At 37.3% G+C, this 20,458-nt stretch overlaps 1 protein-coding gene across 3 annotated transcripts in view; it reads left to right on the top strand.

The window, feature by feature from the left end:
• Window positions 1-20,458, top strand: part of ATE1 (arginyltransferase 1) — an 84,716-nt gene that overhangs the window by 32,919 nt on the left and 31,339 nt on the right. For all 3 annotated transcript variants that reach the window (XM_059820992.1, XM_059820991.1, XM_059820990.1), the window contains exon 10: window positions 2,954-3,053. In XM_059820992.1, coding sequence (XP_059676975.1) covers window positions 2,954-3,053 — 100 coding nt within the window. The remainder of the gene's footprint in view (window positions 1-2,953; window positions 3,054-20,458) is intronic.

The raw sequence follows: 20,458 nt of genomic DNA, 5'->3' as shown, positions 1-20,458 counted from the left end.
ATGTCACCTTTAATAAGAGCTGGTAACATTGCCTTCCTGTTGGCTCTCCCCACCTTGTTCTAGAATGGTTCTTTATGAAGGAGAAACTGTATAATCGTAGAAGAGTCCTTTGGATGTCATCTGGTCCAGTTCCAGCGCAAATCAGGGCTAACTTCAAAGTCGTCATGAGCATTAATGTAGCTGTTGCTGTAGCATGTCCGGTGGTCCATGTCTAAAAGACTCTGAATTGTCATTTTTCTGAGGTATTCAGTGGCACTGGCCATTTTATAAAATTAATCAGGATTAACAAATGTAGAAAAAAATGTTGGAAGTCCTATGATTTAGAATTGATCTTTTTTCTGTCTATTAGTGGTCTAGATTTTTAGAAATATTTTATTACATATGCTAGATACTTGAAATTAGACTGATTATTTTTTTTTTTCATGCAAGGTCAGCATATAACATAAAATACTAAGTCCTCCTAAGAGTTGTTTTTTAGTATTTGTACATATCAATTACTTTATGTAATAATAGACTGACATAATCCATGCTTATGAATTCTTGAAACAATTTTAAATTTTCTACATAATAAATTTAAAACTTTGTCGGCACAACATGCGTGCGTGGCTCAACTAGTGAAAGCAGCTTATAAATTCTGCAGCATTTAAGGCAATAAAAATGAGTTCCCAACAGTCTTAGAGGGAGCCAACCTTGTTCTTCTTTCAAAATGGGAAAAAAACCTTGAGAGGTAGGGAGGATTTAGGAAGTTGCAAAGGAATCTGATAGCTTCAAAGCTGTTGCCAGTTTTACTCCAAGGAGGTTAAACTGCATTGCAGTGCTGTCATTTCCACTTCATGCTACTTTGCGAATTTTTGCTGCTGAGTCGTAGAAAGGATGTGATTTGAAGATCATTTGAAATTTGTAGGCATGTAAGTAGGGCATGCATGAGGGGAGAAGCTGCTTGTGAAATACCAGTCTTGCCAAAGGAAAAAAAATAGTCAAGAAATATCGAGTGATACTTACTGTCATTTGCAGAAAAAAGTTAAACCTTCCCCCTACTACCTAAAATCATGAATAGTAGACAAGAGTAGTATTCATAATCTCTGTTTTGTAAGAGGACAAGTACTTGAACTTCTTCTGGAATTGGGTTATGTAGCATGGAAATGCTACATCTGAACTTTGTATTAATGAAATGAATATATGTCTTCCTCACTACTTGACTACTCTTGCCAAGCGCTAACAGCCATTATAACTCTTACTCAAAGCTTTACAAAAAGGTAATTGCAAGTCTGTAGTCCCTTTTCTATAGGAAAGATTTAGGCAGAACGAACGCAGGTAGATTTGAGTTATGCATTACAGTGACACCTGATTGCTGCTCCTGGTTTAAAAGGACAGAGTTGGAGGATTCTCTTGTGTTGGATCACAGCACACGTTCCTGGATAGAGGAAAGAGAACGATGCTTTAGCAGCCCCCCAGTAAAACTTTGCCTGGAGTGCGGTTGCCCGAATAGATAAATGAAAGATAGAGCAAGAACCTGAGTTAAGGGTCCTTACCTGGGGTGTATCGCTGGAGACTGTAGAACGTGCGAAGGCACTGGCAGTACTGAGCAAGCTAGCTTTGGTATCACGTGCGCTAATTCACTTGCACGAAGCTTTGTTGCCCGTGGTAAGAGTGCTGCTGCAGCCCAATTTTTACCTCGTTACATTATGGTCTATTTACTTCACTTTCTGTTCACTTTGAGTCTTTTTGTTTTATTAAATCAGACAGTGTAGTCCAATTGGAAGGAGCGTTTAAGAGATTTTGAAATGCAAAGATAATGTTTTTTCCCTGTAGTGTTCCAGCTTTTTGAATTGCAGAAAGGTATTTGTTTAATTAGGTCCAGGATAATCTGCATGAAACAGTAAGGTTGTTTAACTTTCTGCCATGTCTTAAAGATTATATGTATGAAGCGCATGTTTGTAGATTTTCGGGAGTTCATAAATCTCACTTCTGGAATCTGTTGTATTTACCCGGATTTTCAGATAATGGAGTGACATTTCTAGACATTCTTCTCTTGGAATGGATATATATTGATACAGACTGCAAACTACATGCAACTGAAATGTTAGGTTTTCAGTGTATTTAAATATCTTCATTACTAACTTAGTATTAAGTGATAAAAAAACCCCCAGTATTTGTACATGCTTCCTATATGCATGTGCTCATATCCTCCTATCCCTTCGACATTGAAAGTAAGAATCAACATCCGTATTTTATCGAATTTGGTACAAATATGAACTGCAAAGTTACAAATGCTGTAAAAATGAGCATTATAGTGGAAACACTGGCAAAATCTTTGTGATAATACTATTTTCCTTGTGCCAGTAAATCCATTGACACATCTCTTTCAGAATAAATGAGAAAATCATACAGACAAACATGGGATAGGTGAAAAATACCTTTTGTTGCATAAAGGTGGATGGTTTTACATGTAAATTGCTAGAATGCAAATAAGAGAGCAAACAAGAGGCTTATCCTTGAATCTTCTTTTTTTAAAATTACTCTGATGTTTTCCTGAGCCATGTGAGCCAGTCTGTGTACAATAGCTGGGCCAGATTTCTGTAGAATACCAATGTACATGAATATTAACAAGAAACCTGTTAAATGGAGGCTTTTAGTCACTTTTATTTGAATTTCAAGTCAGTCAATTGGCAGGACAGAACACAAAAATGAAAGTATTTTTAAGCCTGACATGTTGTTTTGCATTTTGGTGATTTGTTTGTTTGTTTTTTAAGCATTAATTTTCAGTTTATTATCGTGGGATTTTTTTAAGCATTAGTTTTGAGTTTATTATCTTCATTTTTTTTATTTGATAGAAGTCTAGTCCTTTAAATAGGTCAAGAGCCAGGTAGCTGTAAAATATTTCAATATGAAGAGGTGAAATGAATGTAAGAATTGTATTCAAAAGTAATTAGTCTTTTCTTTCCTTTCACAGGGAAATTGCTTTTACTAGGCAACTTCATGAAAAAGCTCCTGATCTCTGTTTTTATTATATGGGTTTCTACATTCATTCATGCCCCAAAATGAGATACAAGGTAAAGTGTGTTTTTACTTATTTCCTTAGTGTACTATTATTCAAAGCATTTGATGGTGTTCATAGTAATATAATATTTTGTAATTGTCATTTTGGATTTTAATGTAGACTTTAGATGGTTAAATTTGAACGTTGGTTACTATTTAACTTGGCTTAGGATTTTATTTTTTTTTTTTTTAATTTAGCTGCATGTGGTATTTATTACAAGTTGGCTTAAAAGCAGTTCACGTGGAGAGGTTTTCAAGGCTGTCAGATAATAGTTTGTCATTTGGTTACCTGGCTATCTCATGTTTACAGTATATCTTCCAATAGACTAAAATTCTCCCCTTTTTAGGCTTGCATATTTGTGGAACTGTTGCTTAGTGACTACAGGCAGTGATAACATGCCTTTGTGGTCTTGGCTGTACTTGGGTTTTTCCTCTTTGCTTTTTGTTAGAGAGAGGGGACTTGCTCTGCCGGTGAAACCAGTGAGAAGCTAGGTCAGCAGCAATTTTGAGCCAGGTAGCAGATTTTTGCGGAAAGGGTCAGGAGAATCCACAGAACGTTTAGAATAACCAGTCTGTCACCAAACCTCCTTTTTAACCCCTGTTAGCTTCAACTTTGTTTAGACCCGAGTGCCTAAGGGTGTGTCTCTTCCGTGTTTTTAGATCTTTTGAATGTGGGATCTTTTCTTTGTAAATGTATCATTGCTTTTTGAATACTATGATACAATTTCACAGTACTGAAAATTGATAGAAATTTGCTGAACATTTAAAGGTAACCAAATACATCTGTATAATAATGTGGACAGATAAAAAGCTCATGAAATCTAGAGTAAGAGGTGCAGGATTGTTTGGTGGTTTTTTTTTTTTTTTTTTTCCCCCCTCAAAGTGTGGTAAAAAACTGCAGTGTTTTCAGCTAGTTTTCAAATAGCCAAAAAATTGTGAGGCTCATTGAAGTGATGGTTATGAAGGAAAAACCATTTCAGCTTTATTGTGGCCTACACTACAGGTGACCATGATGATTCAGTTTTCTGAAAATAACAAATAACAAATCCCTCCCTCTCCTTTTGTTAGAAGATGTTTGTCTGTCTGTTTTTTTTTCCCCTCCCTTTGCCAACTTGAGTTTATCATCTACATCTGCTGGCCAAACAAAGAGAATATTAAGTTTGGGGGAAGCAAATGGGTGAGTGGGAGGAAAACACTGCCTCTGTCATCTAAATCATCTTAAAGGCTATGGCCTCACCATCTTGAACCATAGGTTCTGATTACTTGCTCTACTCTTTGGAAATATTTAAAAGTTTGGCATAATTTGTTCATGTTGAGACACTGCAATTTAACACCCCTTGTCTATTCTACGATCTACATAGTTCACTACTTGTAAAAAGAATGTGTTTAGTTTACCAGGGCACTTGGGAAAAGAAACAAATCTGACTATAATGGCAAAAAGCATCCCAGTTCTGAAAGATATCATTACTATGAAACTTTGGGTTCAGCCGCTTGTAGTAAGTTCTAATAAAAACATGAACTTTGTATACGTGGATTAAACAAAGCTCATAAATGAGCCAATGTATTAAAGTAGTCAGCAAACTATTAAAATATGAAGATTAAATGCTGTAAAACTGGGAGCTAACCTCAGCAGCTGCTATACATTTGTATTATTTGTTATAATCTGGTATCTCTTTTGTTGGGCCTGTGCTGTTACTTGAAAATGATTGCATCAAGAATGTAAGATTCTCACAATGCTTCTAGTTTTCATTCTCAAATAGTGGAAACTGAATAAATTGTAGTGGGAGTATTTTTTATATATATATTTATTTTTATTTCCACAAAAGCTTTTTTTCTTCCCTTGCTTAAACTTAATGACTATCTGATATAACTGTGATTTGGTAGAATATACATTTTAGTCTTCCAGAAACCTATACATGTCAATGTGCTTAGGTAATTAAGTGTGGCCCAGTATGAGAATTACTGGGGCAGGGGGTGAGGAGAAGAAGAAAACCCACACATGTATATTTAGAACACACACACTAGCAGGTAAGTAATGCTCTGTGTTGGGAGAGTAATAACTTAATAAATGAATTGCAAGGGTTTTTATTTTAATTTATATTTCTTTTGCTGTGTATATTTGGTTTAGAAGTGGCCAAATGTAATGCAATTGAAAATCAGGTTGACATTAGTTCTGTAGTTCCACTTTACCCTCACTGAAATAGTACACCGGAAACAAATTTTAAAACTAAGCTTTGAAATGCATCTGGATAATGCTACTACTCTTGTGAAGTGATTGGTAGTGGTAAAGTAGGGTGGGTAAGTACTGACTTTGTGGATTAAGTAATTTCAGTAATGCCTGGTTGACTTAGAGGCATTACATGTTGAAGACTTTGCTTTATTCCAGTTTAATAGAGATGTTAGAGTCTCCCTTTCCTTAAGAATATTAGTGTGGAAGAATGACAGGCTGTAGGTAATAGTTGTTAAACTGATGTCAGGTAAGCAAATTAAATGAAGCAAAGAAAAGGAAGGAGCTGAAGAGCTAACCACTGTTTTTTATCCTCTGCTTGTAATGTTCTTTGCAAATTATTTGTCCTAGGATGTTTAGAAATGGAGGCTAGGCACAGCATCACTTCTTTATGTAAGCAGTGTCTTATGAAGAACACATATATGCTACACTTATTTACAGTGAAGTGACAGGATTTTGGAAATCTTTGAAAATTTTCCTTCTAGTCACAGATTGTGAGCAGCGGAAATGCCTGAGCTGACATTTGTATTTGATTTTTGACGGAAACGCAGTACTGCTGGTTTGTGCTGTACAGCTGTCTGTCTTCCTGCTGATTGAGGAGCGATAGCTGATGAATTGGGATGTATAAGGAACCAGTGACTTTATGATGTCAATTTAAGGAGTTGACAGTGTTCCACTTTGCATGGAGTAAAACTCAGTCTTCTGTACAAGACGTGGTTGGAGTAATTGGGTATCTGTGCAATGAACTGTTGTACTCGTATTGCAATCCAAGGCTGATGCATTAATATTCTGCACGTGAAGACATAGCTGGACGCTTTGGTTTTAAATACACGTGACTCCTAGATGGGCGGTATAGATATCCAACAGCAAACATTACAGCCTTGTTCTGCACGGGTACTTTCTGGGAATGCAAATTGTAGACAACTCTCCTGGATTCTAACTTTTTTGTGCCTGTAAAGTAATAGTCAAACGTCAGTTTTTAAAGCATCAGTAATAGGTGGTCATGTATACCACTGACTGAGCTGTATACAGTAACAGCTCCTTCCTTCTGCATCAGTTCATCTTGGTTATGTTGTGTGCTCTAAGGAGGTCCAAGGCATTGATAGACTGTTTTGTTCAAGTATTTATTTTTTAATATGGCTGCTAGTATGCTTACTCTGCTTTTTATGCAGTCCCTCTTAAAATGGTATCTATAGCTTTATCCAAGAAAGTTTCTTTGAGCGGTCATCTTCCGATATGGCCAGAACGTCACACCAGTTGCCCGCAGTGCAACTGCACCGTGCAGCTCCTGAATGTTTTTAGCCACCGCTGAGCAGGTCGGGGGCTGAACTGGCAGAGAATACGTTATTGGACTTCTTCATCTAACATATTCTATTTCCACGAATGGTACCATTTTGGACATAATTAGTGTGTAGTCCAGTTTAAGATTGGAGGCCTTAGTGTCCTGGAAGAGGATCCCCAAGTCAGGATTCCTGTGGGTCAGTAATAGAGTTGAAGAATTCTGGATTATCAGGCAGGAAGTTTGATGTTTAATGAGTATCATCCAGCCCATAGATCAGACGTAATTACAGAAATTTTTAAAAACAAAGGTCCCTTTTGACTCTCTGTTCCCTTCCCTTTCCTTTTGTTCCCGAATAACTTGCATTTGATTGCAATGTGATTTTACATTAGTGGAGTAATGGTGAAATGGCTTAAAAAATGGGGGAAGGGAATATAGTGCAATATTAGGCTATTTTTCAGTTCCTAGCTTCTCTCAGATTTGTTCCCATGTATGGGTTAATATTTATGAACTGATAAAATAAAATCTACATTAAATTGAGACAAAAGGATTTCTGTGGTCCTATTAACTATATTAATATGGAAAAATGCTATGAAAAACCTTAAGCAATGGCTTTCTTCCATTTTTTTTCCGGGTAGGTTAGGGTAATACAAGATTAAAATGGTTCTCTGAAGAAATTCATGACCTTGTGGTAAAACTTCTCAGGCTCTGTTAGATGTGGTAGTTCTTATGTTGGAAAATAGTCTCCTGGAAAATTTTCCAGGACTCATGAGATCCAAAGTCTTTTTCCTAATGCATTTTGGAGTCTGTGATAAAATTCTAAGTATAACAAAGTATTTTACTTTAGGATGATGTTGGTCTCAGGCTTGCTTCTTGTGTGTTTTAAAGACTGTATCTGTACTCATTAATGTTTTTCAGTTGAAGACATTCGTTTACAAACATAGTTATAGAATTACAGAAATAAAAGAACCACCTTTAGTGAACAGCCATATCAGAGGGATGCTTGAGAGGATCTTGGATTTTTCTCCTGTACTGATACTGTCTGTTTTATCCTGCATCTTTCCAAGTAAAAGATTTTGCTCCATGGCTCTTCGTTACTAAATTCACATTTTCCAGTCACTACTGAACTCCTTGAGATCCTTTCTGTTCTTTCCATTACAGTTCTTTGATACTGATTTTGAGTCTTGTGGTGGGTGACACTAAAGAGAATTTTGGGTTTGTGCTTCTGGTGTAAATAATAAATGTACTTGCTGCCCTGCATTTGCCATTTAGACCTCTGCTCACCTGAAATCAAGTTATCCTCTAAGTTATTCCATTGAGACGGGGTTGTTGGTGAAGTTTTCTACGTGAGTTTCGTTACTTTCTGGGTTTTCTGAGGCTTTTTCAATGTCAATATTTGCATGTGAATACTGCAATTGGAGCACGTATCCTTAGTTGTTGTGGTCAATGATCTGCTTTCCCTGAAGTCGCTCTGCTAAGCCTGTAAATAACCACCAGTGTACTTTGAAGCGTGTAACAGATTTAATGTCTTCTTGCTGTGTTATCTCTGTGTACCATTTTAAGACCATTCTATGATGTGAAGAGGTGTTTTGACTGAAATCTTTATCCAGACTTGCATGCAGGCCAAAGTAAATGGAATTATTTCAAACAGTCTCCTTTGGTATCAAGGCATGGCCAGACATCAGATAGATGGAATACTAGAAAGGGTTCTGAAATGTCAGAAAAGAAACAAAAGGCTGATTCATCTGTGATTAATCATTCTTAAACTAAATACCTCGGACTGACTGTGGTCGTAAGCGGTGCCCCTGGAATTTTATGGCACTCGAGAGCCAATTTCTTTGGCTGCTTTCAGGAATTTCGGCATCACTCCTCCTGCAGCAGTGAAATGCATCCAGTGGTAGCCTGGACTTCCATGTCCACAGGATCTGCAAAGGTCTGGCTTGTCCTCGCCTGTCCTGACTCTTTTGCTGTTTCTGACCGTGGAATTTAGTTAATCTTTTCAATAAGCTTGGATTTGCTATATAAGCTGAAATGTTTAAGGGAAAGGGACTTAATGTGATGTGACTTAATGTGATCTTCTATGGTTTTGGGGTATAAGCACACGCTGTTACAGTTCTGCCACTGAGCAGCAGACAGCTTTGCAAAATGTGTCACTAGTTCCAGGCAAAAAGAGCTGGCATTTTTATACATCCATGCTTGGTCTTTTAATTCAGCATATACTGAAGTTGCTACCAGCTGTCAGCCTGCTTTTCTCACGGGTGTTGCTATTTACCTTGATAATGGGGAGAGATGATAAGCTGGGAGTAGTTTGGAGAACTGGAGTTGCTCTGCTCAAGCCTGTTAGCACATGTACTAGTGGCTTTTCCAGAACTAATTTTGTTGATTTATAGGAATAAATATGCATTCAAATTAGTACAAAACAATTTTTTTTTATAAACAGGTCATAAATTGTCAACTAAATATTCTGAAAAGCCAGTACTTGTTATAGAGTGCCAAGTTGTTGCTTGCAATACCATTTGTTAATGAAGAACTGAAATATCTGGGTTGAAAAACCATTATCTACTCTAAGAAAGCAATAAAAGTTTTGGCATTGCAGTGGTTTTGATTTTTTTGGCAAGACTGTTAAAAACAAACAACAAAATAATAAACAAAGGCAGAAAAATACAATCATAATAAAGCCCTGAAAATGATGAGTTGCAGAAGTGGGGGGGAAATCCCTAATCTGTATGTCTTGTTAACATCACTTTTAACTGCCTCCCTCCCTTCTTCCTTCCTTCCTTCCTTCCATTTCTTCACTGGCCAGGATACTCCTCTGCGTTAGCATCAGCAGCTAAGATTGAACATTCATTTCTTCAGAGCTGTGAACTTACCCCATGTGTTCCTTCCAATGGTTTGGGTTAGGGACTGAGGGAAGACGACTACTCTGAATTATATTGGAGTTTTAGCATTAAAACCCAAAGGGATTTTGGGAAGTCTTTTAAAGTGGCTGGCCAAGACTTCCAAAAGTATTTCGGATGATTGTGTACATATGTTAAATGCTTCTGAAAATCAAGCTGCTTTAATATTCCTTCAAGTTGTAACTGACACAAAAAAGTCCTTATCTCTCTACATATATTCTATCGAATGTGTTTTGGCTAGAAGGCTCGCTGTCTGATTTTTGGATCTGATAAGTCATGTGCTGTGTTCAGGTTTGCAGTGTCCCTTACAGCTTGCTGCTCCCCCCTGCTTTTTTTTTCCTCTTTTTTTCTTTTGTTCCCTTCTTCCATAAAAGCTTTCTCCTTTCACCTTTCCTCATCTGGAAGACTCTTACTCACTACTTAGAGCCCACACTGAGTAAATGGAACTGAACATGTTGGAATAAACAACTATGAGAATGTGGGGCAGAGTAAAAAATACCATGGGTGAAAAATTATTAGTTCTTTAGCTCTTGTTGTAGTGCTAATGATAAATAAATATTTAAAAGTATTTCTTAGTTACTTTGAACAGCATCTTACAAAGTGTTTGAGGCCACTTTCTAGGTTGTTTTTCTTTTTTTGTTTTTTGAGACATTTCTAGTCAGGTTGTGAAAACTACATTATTATGAGCATCAAAAAGCAGGAATAGGGAGATGCTGTGTTCTGGATAGCAACAGCTGTTACCAAATGCTGACAGTGGATTTTCACTGAAAATACAATTATTAAAAGCAGCATATCAGTTTCCCTGTTGTTTTCATAGCAGGTTAAAGATATTTTTTCCCTAAGCTGCTGTCTTATACTGTAATTGGTAAATTATTATAGTTTTTCCTTGGTGCAAGTGTTGAAGCTGTGCTGAATGTCACACAGGGTTAAAACCAGTTGGAATCCCACTTTTCTACTAGAAACAAACACAGATCCCAGCCATGTCTGTCTGTCTTAACTTTTTTTTTTCCTTTTAAAATATTTGTAATAAGGACTTATTTTTTTGTCAGTTAGAACTCCCTTGGGAAAAATGTGAACATGTCCCTGTGGCTTTATTTTTCTAATTTTGGAAATGTGGATTTCTTTTCAGTTGTTTACTTCAAGTTTAAGATGATTGAAGTGTAGCAAAACTGAAGTGAAAATAATATGTATATTTATGCCTGTTTGTATTATTCGTAGATTTTTATCAGGGCAGAAAGAAATGTCTCTTGTACAGGTCTCAGCTGACCTCTGAAGTGACCAAGTCTCTTTCTCATTACTATGCTGCCCCTTGAGAAAATAAACATCTGTCCAAAAGCAGAAATTTTGGGGTGTATGCTGTACAAGCTTCGAAGAAATTGTATCTGAAAGTCGTTTTCAGGGTGAAGGTGTATTTTTGAGGCATGGCCTTTCTAGGGTTTCAGCTGTACACCTGTAACTTTTTATTTGATGGGTAACTTTTTATTTGATTGCAAAACAAATTTCCTCAAACTGAGTAAACATTTTTTTTTTTTGGTGCTTTACTTCTCTGTACTGGAGAAATAAATGTTATTAAATAAGAGTAGGCCCTCTTAAAACTATCCATTTGTTATCGTCTGTATGAGGCTTGGATCAGGTTACGTTTCATGCAGTCTTTAAAAAACCAAACATATCCCTCCACCCAAAACCAACCAAAAGAAAAATCCCAAAAGAACCGGTTCCCATACAGGTTATTTCAGAGAAATGTTCAAAATCATACGCTGTGTCTTTTCAGTAATTCCAAATATGAGGTGGTTTAAATATCAGACTTGAATATTGATGATTTAATGATTTTGATAATGATAAGATTGATGCTATTAATGAGTTTAATATCTACCAGTAAAGATGCTTTGTTCCACATACAACAGGAATATGTTTGTGCATAAGGAGGTATATATTCAGGATTCAGAGTTCAGATGTTCTGAAGAATAAACATAGAAATGTGATAGAGATGGTATTAACTACCTACATATATGCACATCAGCAAGGATAAGTTCTACACCTTTTACTTGCTACAGGACTTTTATTAATTTGGGACAACTTCCCTATAGTGTTTCTTTAATAAACGTGATTTTGTTAATTTGTGTGAGGCTTAAGTAAACTAGAGTCTAGCCTCACTTTCATAAAAGCACAAGAGTAAGAGGTATAGTTTATTAAATTTGTAGGCCAATTCTGTAGCGGTGGATGTTTTCAGAGTTACTGGAGGTTAACTTGCCTGTCTCTGTCAAAAAGAACTGCTAAAAAGATTTATTCAGGATCATGTTAATAAACCTGAGTCAAACCATCTTCTGAATGATAATAGCTGGTAGAAATTTATCATGTCTAATTCATGACTCTGCATAGTCATAAATTCACTGCTTATTGCTGACTTGTACTAAATCTTATTTGAAGGCTTATTTGGGGACTCCGTAGCAACCATTAGCAATTAAAGTGAGAACAGTAAACTGTGAAATATGTAGACAAAAGAGGAGTGGGTTTTTTTGGAGAGGGAATAATATATTCCACAATTCATGTGTCTTTAATTTCTCTCCATCTGAGGAATGAGGTCACAACTCACGTTTCAGAATGTTCCAATTATAGTTCCATAAATCCATTAATCCTTGCTAGTAAGTGTAAGAATGCATGGAATTGAGTGTATTTTTAAAGTTTCTAACAAGCGAATGAATATAGTGCTGCTTTGTCAGCTTTGCTTCATTTTTTGTTGATTTAATCATTTTTGGATGGTCCTCAACCACTAGCTAACATTCTTAACCTCTGAATTTTGTCTGTCCACCTGTCTCTTTGTGGATATTCCCAAAAGTGAGTGAATTTGAATACGCTGAAATGGGCACTTTACAATGCCATGATGCAAAAGGTTAAAACGTAATTATGAAGATAATGCTCTTCTTCGCTTTGACTAACATCGTCTCTGTGTGAAGTTGTTCGTGGCCATGCTAGTTTTCAAATGTAGGGCAAAATACCAAAGTTCTGGTGTCCTGGAGAAAAATAAGCCCTTTAAATCTGTCACTGAAGTGTAAGTCATGGAAACACTGGTTAGTTCTAGCTATGCACCACATTTATTGAATCTGGCAATGCTTGGAGGACTGGATCTCTCATTTAACTTCAAATCCGATTGCTCTTACTGTATTCTTTCTTATTTTTGCTAATTTGCTGATTATATTAGCTCTAATTAGGCAGTATTGTCAAGTGGAATTTATTTGGTCTGAAAGCCAGGAACTCCTGCTTTTGCTGGCTCTGCCGTATTTCACCTTGTGGTCTTTACAGTAGGAGCTGGCTGACAAGTCAGTTAATCTACACGAGAGATGTTTTTTCTCCGATTTTCCAGGAAAGATTTAATGGTAGATACTTTAATGAGGTCTGGTTTTACTAAGACCTCATTAATTTTAGAGGTATCACAGTACACTTCTCTGAAGTGTTACATTTAATCTAGATGACAATTCATTATTTTGAATGATTATTTTCTTTGTCTGAGTTTGTTTAGCTGGTGACTGTACTGAGTGTCCAAGTAAAAGTATATTAATGAGGTTCTATTATTTATCATCAATCCTGATATTAAATGCAATGCTGCTAACAGTCTAGTTTGCAAAAAGTTCAACATCAGTGTTTGAATGGGAACAAGAGTCCCAGACCCCTATAGAGGGGAATGATTTGGAGCCAGGAGGGAATAGTGCAATCATAGAAAAGTAGACTTGTCAAGGGCCATGGGGGATTATGCAGTCCATCCCCTTGCTCCAAGGCAGGGTCAAGTATATTTGTGTTAACTTTTAAGACCCGTTGGACATATGTGGACCAAAAGTCTCCTTCAGTAAGCTTATACATGTCTCTGTGCGTTGATGGTTATATCCCTATATATTCCTGTGCTTTATTAGTCTTCCCATTGAATTTTTTTTCTTCATGTGTGACCTGAACTTTTCTTCGAAAGAATATTGCATTTTGTCCTACCTACCATGCACATAAAAAAACATGTTTGGTGTTTTTTTTTCAACACCCTTCTTTCTAAACCTGATGGCTACCGTCACGTCTGCATTTCTGTCCTAGAGAATGATGTCTAAAATTAGGCCTTCTGTCTAAGGCCCTCAAATGCTGATGTCAGCTTCTACCATTTGTTTATATAACGTGAGTTACTGCTTTCATTGTACTAAAGAAGATAGTAGACTCTGGAGGCAAGGAGAAAGGGTGGAAAGGAGAAAAAATGGGAATTGTGCTGGTACAAAGTTTTCAGAATGGGCTAAATTAGGACGTGGGATGAGTTATTTTTAGTGTCAAGGTTTGTGACTACGTGACTAGGAAAGCACATGTGTATATGCTCTTGAATCTCTGCTGTTCCTTCTGGTTTAGCTAAGCCTCTGTTAAAAGTTGCAATTTTCTTTCTTTCAGGAGAGAATATTGCATTAAATGAGGACAAAACATTGAGGGTTTTATGGTTGTTCCTTACAGTGCCTGTGGAGATCTGCTGGATGAGTTTTATCTTCCTTACTAAAGTAAATTATTATTTATAGTATTATAGTAAATGCTGGAAGTGGCAGCTCAAAGAAAGTAACGAATGGAGAATAAGCAAAACCCAGAGCAAAGACGCGTTAGCACTGGATTGCAGATGATGGTAATTCATCGTGTTTTCACGCCACCAGCATAACACTAGTAGGGGAGGAGCTTACTTTGTTTTACCCTGTGGTAGCCACCAACGTTACTCAGATGGAAATAATTTAAAAACATATCTATACTCTCTTTAATTGGTATTAGAGGCAGTAGTCAGAGTTTGTGGAGCCTGACAGGCTCTTGGGTGGTGCCGTGTTTTCATGAAGACTATCATGAGGGCAGTGGAGCTCTGAGAGATTGCACAGAGCAGGGCCCCACGCACAAGGGTCAGTGGAGAAGTGAAATATTTTTGTTACAGCTTCTTTAAAGCTTTTTCTTAATCTAATAAAATCAGTTCCCAAAGGCTTTCAAAGGTTACCTTATTGGGGAGGCCTAGCGAGACCTGGGAGCTTGGCGAACTGTTGTCTTTTGAATGTAAAACAAAAAAAAAAAAGCCAAACCCACAAACCCCCCTTACTGTTTCCAGACACTGCCTTGAGGTTTCCACTTAGCATTTGAGAGTTAAACACTGCCGAAAACTTTATTTTGTTTAGTTGTTTTCAACTGAATAATTGAACTGTTCTAAAAGGAATGACTGAAACCATTGAGAGTAGTTATTTGCTGTGTTAGATGTGTAGGATTATTTTGGGATTCTTACTAGAAAGGTTTCAGGGGAGTAGATCATCTTTTTTCATGGAATATTACATTGTTTGCTTCCTTCCCCTTTCTCGTTTGGAATAAAAATGTTTTCACAAATAGCACTGAGCTAGAATGACAAAAAAAAGGGTATGAAAATGACCTCATTGTAATTAATTGAAGAAGAATGGGTTTGTGGAGCAAAAGTACACAGGAACCAAATTCTCTGTTCATCCCAACACAAATGCGGTGTTGTTTTATGAATGGACAGAAAACAAGATGAGCTTTTTGTTCCACTGATTTTATTTATTTAAGATATTGAAGCTAGTGTTCTGAAGGGCTACTTAGTGCTAATACGGTCAGTAAAGTTGACCCATGATTTATTTTATTAATTTATTTTTTATTTTTTTTTTACATTTTTTCCATTTCAGTCTTTACCAGTTGGCATCGTGTGGCTTGCTATTAATTGTTTTTCATTATCTTCCATTCAGGGGAAAGGAGAGGAAAGCAGAGAGATATTACAGTATATTTTGGGGCGCTTGCTACTCTTTGCATCCTCCGTTTATATCTTACAGTGGCAGTGGAGGACACAGTAAAAAGCTATAGTGCTGGCTGAGAGCCAGAGAGCCGGTCCCAAGTCCTGCCCCTGCTTCTCAGTTGGGGCAATCTGAGGATGCTGCGCAGGGAGATCAGGTGGGAAGGTCTCCACAGGGAGAAGCTTTGGCTGCTCCACTGCAATTCCTGCTCAATTAGGTGTGGCATTGAGAAAGGATCCAAAGGACAACACCTGTGCAGCCTAAATTATTGCAGGATGGTATTTTATGTGTTTCCCATAGATCATTGTGTGCTTCTAATAGAGCTCCATTTGTAAGCCCTGACTGAAACTTTATTTTAGAAGATAAATTTGTTTCCTTCTCAGAACAGTATCTGTTTTGCTGTTTGTTGCTGATGATGGTTTAATGGATTTATAAGCACAAAATGATTCTCTGTCAGTGGGGGAATAGTAAAGAAATTCTATGCGTTGAGTGTCTTCCTGATCGCATTGATGACTAAATTTGCTAGTCCTCAAATGCCTGTACTAACAGCCCCACCTTCTGATGAAGTTTTAAATGATAGTACATTTACCTTCTTTACTTGTGATGTGGGAAGAAGTTAGTGTGATGATCCAAGAAAAAAGATGCTAACATTCCTCAAGCCAATACCCATTAAGTTGGAAAAGCTGCCAGCTGCCACAGAAGTATCTAAAATCTCTAGTGTGCTACAAGCTAAATTCTGCTTAAGATGGGCTTTCTTTAATCCTCTTGCCTCTGTGGTGGTTGCATGTCTTCAGAGCAACAACAGACAAGAGTTAGTGTGAACCTTCTCCTGAGAGTCTCTTAAAACTGCAGATATTGTTCCTTCCCCAAGATTTATGAACTCTTTCTGGGTTTTTGGCCAAATCTTTGGCTCCTGGCTGCGTTCGGTTGCTTGGACTGTGCAGTACCAACAGAAAACTTCCCGAAAGGGGCAGCTGGAGACCTTCTGCAGGGAGTGGTGGTGGAGTTGGAATGTGCCACGCTTCTGCCAAGCCTCGTCAGCACGACAGCCTCTCAGGGCCCACTGCCAGCTGCTGTACATCGAAAGAGCTTCAGGTGCCACCAAGGCTGAACAGGAGGCAGAAAAGTTTAGAAATATTTTTGGCCGCTGTCCTTTGGATGTGTACATCTGGATTAAACTATTGTGTCAATATTTATTGGCATATGATGCTAAGCACACAAGTATTTATTATACTTTGCTCTCTATTGTAGAAATGTGATAAAAATGCATGGAAGTGCATGAAACTGCCTTCATGTTTCAAGATATGCGTGCACATGAATACAGTGTGGAGCTTTATGGATTTTAAAATAAAGCAAGGTGATTGCCCAGGCAATTCTTAATTAGTTTAACTCTGAAAAGCGAGGGTTATAAACTGTTAGAATGTCAACCAAGTGCTTGATTTTTATAAGTGCAGTTCTAATTTTAGTACTCCCCTAATCCTATACTTGGATGTATGTTTAATATACCCTTGAATTACCAGGTTTTGGTATGATCAGGACTTAACGTAGCATAGGGTATAGTTACTGATTCCAACCCATTCACCTTCAAACTTGTTTTCTTCTGCAAAGGCGATTATAAAGAAAACAGTTTCCAAACATCTGGCATTAAGAGAAAACTGAAGTGTTGCTGTTTCAGCTCAAAGACTTTGGGGATGCATAATGTTAAACTGTATGTTTTCCTAAACATGCTATTAGACATTTGTGTACCTTTTAATGGTAATAATGCAGGTGAAAGCGTAATAGTGAATCTGTTCTAACCAACTATGAGAATAGTGTTGGGAGTTGTACAGAGCCACAAGCATGCACGTGTGCATTTACATTGCTAACAGAGGCAAAATCTGCATGCAGAATTACCGCTACAGAATTTTCTACTATAATTTCATTTTGTTCACTTTTGTCTAATAAGAATGGACTGATTTGACAAGAATTCCTGTTCTATAAGTCTAATATTTTCTTTATAATTAAGGAGACAGCATTCATTAACATAAGGAGGAGTTCTAAAACAAGTCAATGTCAAAAGAACATGTTGAAAGGATACAATTATTTTTGCTCTAGTATGTCCTCAGGCAGTTAGCCTTCCCCGCAAAACAGCTGGACAAAAATTCAATACATGTCTCTATCTAGCCATATTTTCTATGTCTTATTTCTACATTTGTTTAGTGTTTCTATATTTGGATTCTTTCCTCACTTTCGTATATTTAGCATGGTCCCAGAGGCACTCAAATGCATTGAAGCCCAAAAACTCTGGGGTTCTCCCAGTTTAATATTTCTTCTGGTAACTAATATAGCTACAGCCTGTTTTTCAGTTTCAAGTGAAGATGAACAGAAGCTGGTACAGGCTGTGGTGGCAGTTCAGATTTGGCTTTCTGCAGCGCTGGGGGTTTTTGGCTCTTTATAGTAGGTGTTTGCGTGCGCTCTAAGGGAGGTGTGATGCCTGGCTGCTTTGCTTTACACATTTCCAGTTTTGGAGACCGCATAGCATCTCTGCTATTGTGACAAAACTTAGCACTTTTTTGCAATACATATTTTTGTCTCATTTTGAGACTGTTGTGGGGATGTCAATAGTGGCTTCAGTTCAGACGTGTGGTTTGTGAGCTCCACATGCTGAGATGGTCCCAAGCTGAAGGAGGATGGTCTCCTGCTGAGAACGGACTCCTTGGAGAGCGCAGAGTGGCTTTGTTTACAAATTCTCCTCTCCCAGTGAACAAAGCAAGCTTGTTTAACAAACACTTGACAAACAAAATGGACCTAACATTAGAATGCTTATTTCATGAATGAAAAATTACTGTGAAAATAAACATTTTTAGGGACAATACAAGAAAATTCTTTTAAACTGCACTTTTTTGATGCTCCAGAATTTTTGTACAGACACTTGTTGATACTTTGTACAGGTAGCTGTTGCTTTCCTTGCTGCTAAGGTTTAAGTTCTAACACCTGCTTGGAATACTGTGGTAAAGCGAGCCTTTTTATTTATTTATTCATTTTTTTTAATCTGCAGATGTAGGGGAGACAAGTAGGTTTAGATTTTTTTGGCAGAGGTGTGTTACTCTACCCTGATAATATAAATTGTGACTACTTAAACGCTGAGATTTATCATTGCCTTATTTTCTCCTTTAGATTTTTAGTCTGAATAACATCTTTTTGTGTTTATTAAGGATGCATTAACTTGAATTTTCTAATATTATTTAGTCAAGATCTGGCAGAAATGAAGTTTTTACTAATAAGCTTTCCTGTGCTGTTTTCTCCGCTTTGTCCTACAACTTCACTCTTTCCTACTGTCCTAAGATTACTGTTAACACCTATTTGCGTGTATGTACCACTCTTGTTGAAGTTGTCTCTTCAGTACCGGGTTGCATGTATTTCAGTGTTGAATAACAAAGGTAAATTATTTGGCTTTTACTAGGTTTTTTTATTGTTGGACTTGAAAAAACATGTCAAGTGTGCCATGTATTGCTAGAAAGCCTTAAGGTTAAAAAACTTGTACTGTTCTGAATTATCAATTCAGAATATTATTTCTTATTCTTAGATGTATGAAAGCAAATAGAAATGAAAAAAGCTGGAGTGGCAATTTTTAAAGTGACGTTGTTTTTCAGCATGACTTGATTGCATAAACACTATAAATGCTTTTGAAAATCCCACATAATGTATCGTAATCTAAAGCCAACGTCTCGCATCTGAATTCTTAATTAGGAGTATATTTCAACTCGCGAGTATCAGTGTTTCACAATTTGAAAAGCTGTCAATTAGTCTAGTATTTATTATGTCTTCAAATATTCCACACACTGAGTCAATAGCTGGGCATGAAAGTGAAGTATGAAATTATTTATTCAGTATAAGGCTACCATCAGCCCAGACTTTCCTGGGTACGTCTTATTTTCTTGCCCTCAGAGTCTTGTCTGGATAGATTTTTGGCAAGTTCTGTGTGTTTCTGGCTGAGTTCTTGGAAACCCCGTTAAAAGCAGAAGCAAGACTTTGGGAAAGTCTATACAGAGGTAGTATTCCCAGTGGTGGTGTGATGGGTGTAGGTGATAATGCAGAGATAGATCTGATGGGTAAGGTGGAGCAGAAGAAGGGGCACTGCGTAGCAAGTGCTAGCCTGTGCTCTGAGCGGCTTGGTGGTTGAGTGGGTGGTTGAGTGGGATGAAGGGTTGAGTTCTGGAACTGGGAGAAGAGAAGGTTTGGGGCTCCAGGGAAAACTCTTTGAGGAGAGTCATTGGAGAGATGGTAGGAAAGATGGGGAAAGCTTGGACACTGATGAGCACTGGCACTTGCTGGGGAAGATGCCACAAGGTCTTAGAGGTAACCACAAAACAGAACGGCTGTAATGGGGAGTTTGATTTGGAGATAGACATAGAGGCAAAGAATGGTCAAAAGGGTTAAAAATACAGAGAAATTCATGGGCAGGAAGAAAGGCAAGTTTCTGTGTGCTCTGTCGGTGCACAGTAGTGAACAGTTTCATCCAGAAGCCGAGAATCTGCAGCTGGGTTAAGTTGCAAGAGTAATGCATGTATTACGCATGTATAAAAAGAGGAAATGGGAGACTTGATCGGTACCTGAAAAGTAAATACTGTATCTTCCTGTAGAATATACCTGCTTTCCTCTTGTGTCATCCTTTAGAATTATTGCTTTAAAAGATGAGGAAAAACCAGATTTGAAGTGAGTCATATAAGTAAGGGTAGCAGGTTTAGTCCCTGTTTTCTTTTAGTCATCACAAAGGATTAAAAAGTTAATTTGCATTGGTTTACTTTTTGGTACATCGTAATCATGGTCACTGTTTTTAAAAAAGAAAAATAAAAAAATTATGCACACTGCCCTCACACCCATTTCTGTTGTGCTGGTGGTTTAGTTCTGGGAAATGTTAATTTTCTGGTTCCCTGTGCAGTTGTACAGAAAAATATTTTAAAACACGCTCACTTTCATTTACATTCTACCAATTTAATTTTGTGTTTAGTTATTTTTTTTTTCTTTCTATTAAATAAACATAGTCTGTAGTGTTTTTACTTCAATAGTAGATAGTAGAAGCCTCTTTGACAGGGCATTAATTTAGCTTTCCTGTTGAGTATGTCTGTAAGCTGCTTAGATGAATGCTGTTCTTGTAGATATGACTCCAGCTAGAGAGGTATTAATGAATGTTTAAAGCTATTTGATATCAGTGTGACAATTTTGTGTATGTAAGTGTAAACCGTGAGTATGA

Source organism: Gavia stellata, chromosome 9, assembly GCF_030936135.1.
Source record: "Gavia stellata isolate bGavSte3 chromosome 9, bGavSte3.hap2, whole genome shotgun sequence".
Lineage (NCBI taxonomy): Eukaryota > Metazoa > Chordata > Aves > Gaviiformes > Gaviidae > Gavia > Gavia stellata.
The sequence above is the reverse complement of the archived record's forward strand: the minus strand, read 5'-3'. Positions and strand labels throughout refer to the sequence as shown.